This window comes from Otolemur garnettii, unplaced genomic scaffold (genome assembly GCF_000181295.1).
Source record: "Otolemur garnettii isolate 467f Iridium unplaced genomic scaffold, OtoGar3 scaffold00021, whole genome shotgun sequence".
Taxonomy (NCBI): Eukaryota; Metazoa; Chordata; class Mammalia; order Primates; family Galagidae; genus Otolemur; species Otolemur garnettii.
Window position 1 is genome coordinate 2,888,464 of NW_003852416.1, and position 3,102 is coordinate 2,891,565.

Consider the following 3,102-nt stretch of genomic DNA (forward strand, 5'->3'; position numbering starts at 1 on the left):
TCTACAGGCGCAAGGTGGCCATGCAGGATGGGCCCACTGACTCTCCTGCAGTTTCCTTGGGCCCTAAGGGTTTGAGACAATCGGGGCTCCATGAGTGACCCTTATGATCACTATGCATCCATAAACAAAACCCCCCAAACCCAAGCCTCTTGTGAACTACTGGCTTAGCAGTCAGGACCTGCTTAGAAAAAGGCCCAGTGTGCCTGGGCTGCAAATGTCCATCTGAGTCCCAGTTGCCTTCCAGAAGGAAGAGGAGGCAGAGGCAGAAGCAACGTGGCAAGGTGCACCCCTCAAAAAGAAGGGCACACCCCAGGTGACGCCAGGGCCCCAATGGAGGACGTTTTGGCCAGGGTGGGGGTGGGGGAAATCCCAAGTGTGTTTTGAGCACTTAATTCAGGTGGTTACAAGATAACAGAACGGTGATACTGACATGAGAAAAAGGTTATAGAGATGGATTTAGGTAAATACAACCAATCCTTTAAAGGTGAACCGTGAATCATTTTCTACATTTAATAAAAACATTTTCTCATTTGAGGCTCTGGAAGTCTTGAGTCACATTATTTTTGGTAAACCCCTCCCCCCTAAAATGTCTTAAAACACATGGCTTGACAGTGGCTGCAGAGAAAATATACACCCTCAAAGTCGGACTTTCATTTAAATACAAATATACAAAATGTAAACTGAGACAATAGAGAAATTTACAAAACTTTTCTTTAAAAATAATAATAAGACAAAATTCAGTTCTAGTTAGGACGCTATTAAAATACGTGCAAGTTGTCATATCCGATTGGACTTCTATTGCAATGTTCGACAACAGTAATCCAGTCCGCCCCGGCTGAAGCCGCCTCGGAAAACAGACCTGAGTGGAAATTTCTTTGAGAAACCTCAAGGTTCTATGTCGACAGGTGGACGGCCTCCTTCCTTGGCTCCCAGACGGCTCCCCTGGCTACCCGGCCAGAGCAGAGGCTCCGCTGCTTCCGCCTCTAAGCAGGAGGGTCCGGGCTGCTCCCACCACGGACCACAAGGCCAGAGCCGAAACTAGCTGCTGCCCGTGGAGTTAGAACTGATGTGGTTTGAATTTATATGGTGATTAAAACTGGTCTTGGAGCTGGGCGAACTCTTGGAATTGTTCTGGTGCTGGGGTTGGGGTGGGGGAGAGAGGAAGGGATGGAGAGAATGTAAGAATGAATAGAACCCCAAATTAGGGAGGAGGCAGCCCTCCTATAACCATGTTGGTTAGGCCTGAGTTAGTCTGTCTGGGCTGGACTCTACTTCCCCGCTGAGTGAACTTCAGCATCGCTTAACCCCTTGGTTTCCTCCCCTGTGATGTGGAATAAGAGCAGCTTCTTCACAGTGTTGTTTGGACAAGGAAATAAGGTCAGGACTGCAGAGGGCTCTAGCAAGCGCCTGGCCTTGGGAAGCCTGGAGACTCTTCTCACTGCCCTTTATTCCTTGGTGTTCCTGGGCAGCAGGGCCCTTTTGCAGGGAGGAGCAGGAGAAAGACAAGGAGCATTGGCTTTGCAGGGCCAGTGCCAGGCATGATGCTAAGGCCTCCTCCCCCACCGTCCTTGTCACGACTTTGGGTGGTAGGTATTTCTATCCTGATGTTTCAGGTGGGCACACCAAGGCCAAGAGATCAGTAAGTTGCCACACAACCAATAAGTACCCAGGCTGGATTCGGGTACAAGTTCGGGAGACTCTATATCAAGGCCTCTTTCCAGGGCCCAGGGTGGTTCTGAGGGTCCTGGCCATGAAGGGGAAGGGAGAGGTCATTCTTTCTGGACCTTTGATTTTACTCAATGCATTAAAACATTGTATTTTTATTGCAGGTTTTTTTTTTTTTTTGGCCAGGGCCGTTTGAACCCGTCACTTCTGGCATAGGGGGCCAGCGCCCTACTCCTCTGAGCCACAGGTGCCACCCGAAACATTGTATTTTTATATTATATAAACATGAATATATTATGGGAGAGAATGGAAAACATACATGGAGTTTTTAGACAAAACCATAATCACAGAGGCTTCAATCTGCATTTTCTCTCCCTGTGTCTGATCTGCTTTCCCTGACCTGTTATGCCCAGATCCTTCACCAGATGCGTGACCTTGGGCAAACTCCTTCACCTCTCTCAGCCTCCATTTCCTCATCTGTGCAATGGGACGGTGACAGCAAGTGCTGGTACTCGTACTTTCCAGGGTGGAGGTGCAGCCCCAGGCCTTAGACAACAGCCCATCACTGTGGGAGTGCTCAGTACATACTGGCCGAATGAATGAGCCAGTGGGTGAAAGCCCTGGGTTTTGGGGAGATTAAATAGGAGAAGCCATTGAAAGTGCCTGGTCTGCAGTGGAGCTCCATAAACAGCTGGCTAAAAGGGGGCTACTGTGGCGGACTTTGTAGTGGAGAAGTGGGGTGGGGTCAGTGGGCTCACTCTCCCGGGCTCTCCAGGCCCTCTTGGGGGATTTCTTCCATCTGGCTCACACCAACCCTTACCAGCATGATTATCATTTCCCAGGGCCAAGTTTGCTCTGGCTGCCAGTTGGTGGGCAGGGAGCACAGCACCGATGACTGGGGCACCCCAGGAGCTGTGGGGTTCTGTGGGGTCTATAGACCCCTGTCCAGCACCAGTACTCACTGCTCTCTAATGATATAACACTTTTTTTTTTTTGAGACAGAGTCTCATTTATGTCACCATCAGTAGAGTGCTGTGGCATCACAGCTCATAGCAACCTCACTCTCAGGCTTAAATGATTTTCTTGCCTCAGCCTCCTAAGTAGCTAGGAATACAGGTGCCTGCCACAATACCTGGCTATTTTTTGGTTGTTGTTGTTATTGTTGTTTGGCAGGCCCGGGCTGGATTTAAAACCACCAGCCTCGGTGTATGTGGCAGGCGCTCTAGCTACTGAGCTACAGGTGATGAGCCTATGATGTGAAATCTTTGGCTCGGCGCCTGTGGCTCAAATGGCTAAGGCGCCAGCCACACACACCTAAGGTGGCAGGTTCGAGTCCAGCCCAGGCCTGCTAAAACAATGATGGCTGCAACCAAAAAATAGCCTAGTGTTGTGGCGGGCGCCTGTGGTCCCAGCTACTTGGGAGGCTGAGGCAGGAGA

General features: G+C 50.0%; 1 protein-coding gene across 2 annotated transcripts in view; it reads right to left on the reverse strand.

Moving 5' to 3' along the window:
* Nucleotides 1–477: 477 nt before the first annotated feature.
* GRK5 (G protein-coupled receptor kinase 5) overlaps nt 478–3,102 on the reverse strand; it is a 229,804-nt gene continuing 227,179 nt past the window's right edge. For both annotated transcript variants that reach the window (XM_023511674.1, XM_023511675.1), the window contains exon 16: nt 478–1,137. In XM_023511674.1, the coding sequence (XP_023367442.1) occupies nt 1,039–1,137 (99 nt within the window). In that variant the 3' untranslated portion in view covers nt 478–1,038. The remainder of the gene's footprint in view (nt 1,138–3,102) is intronic.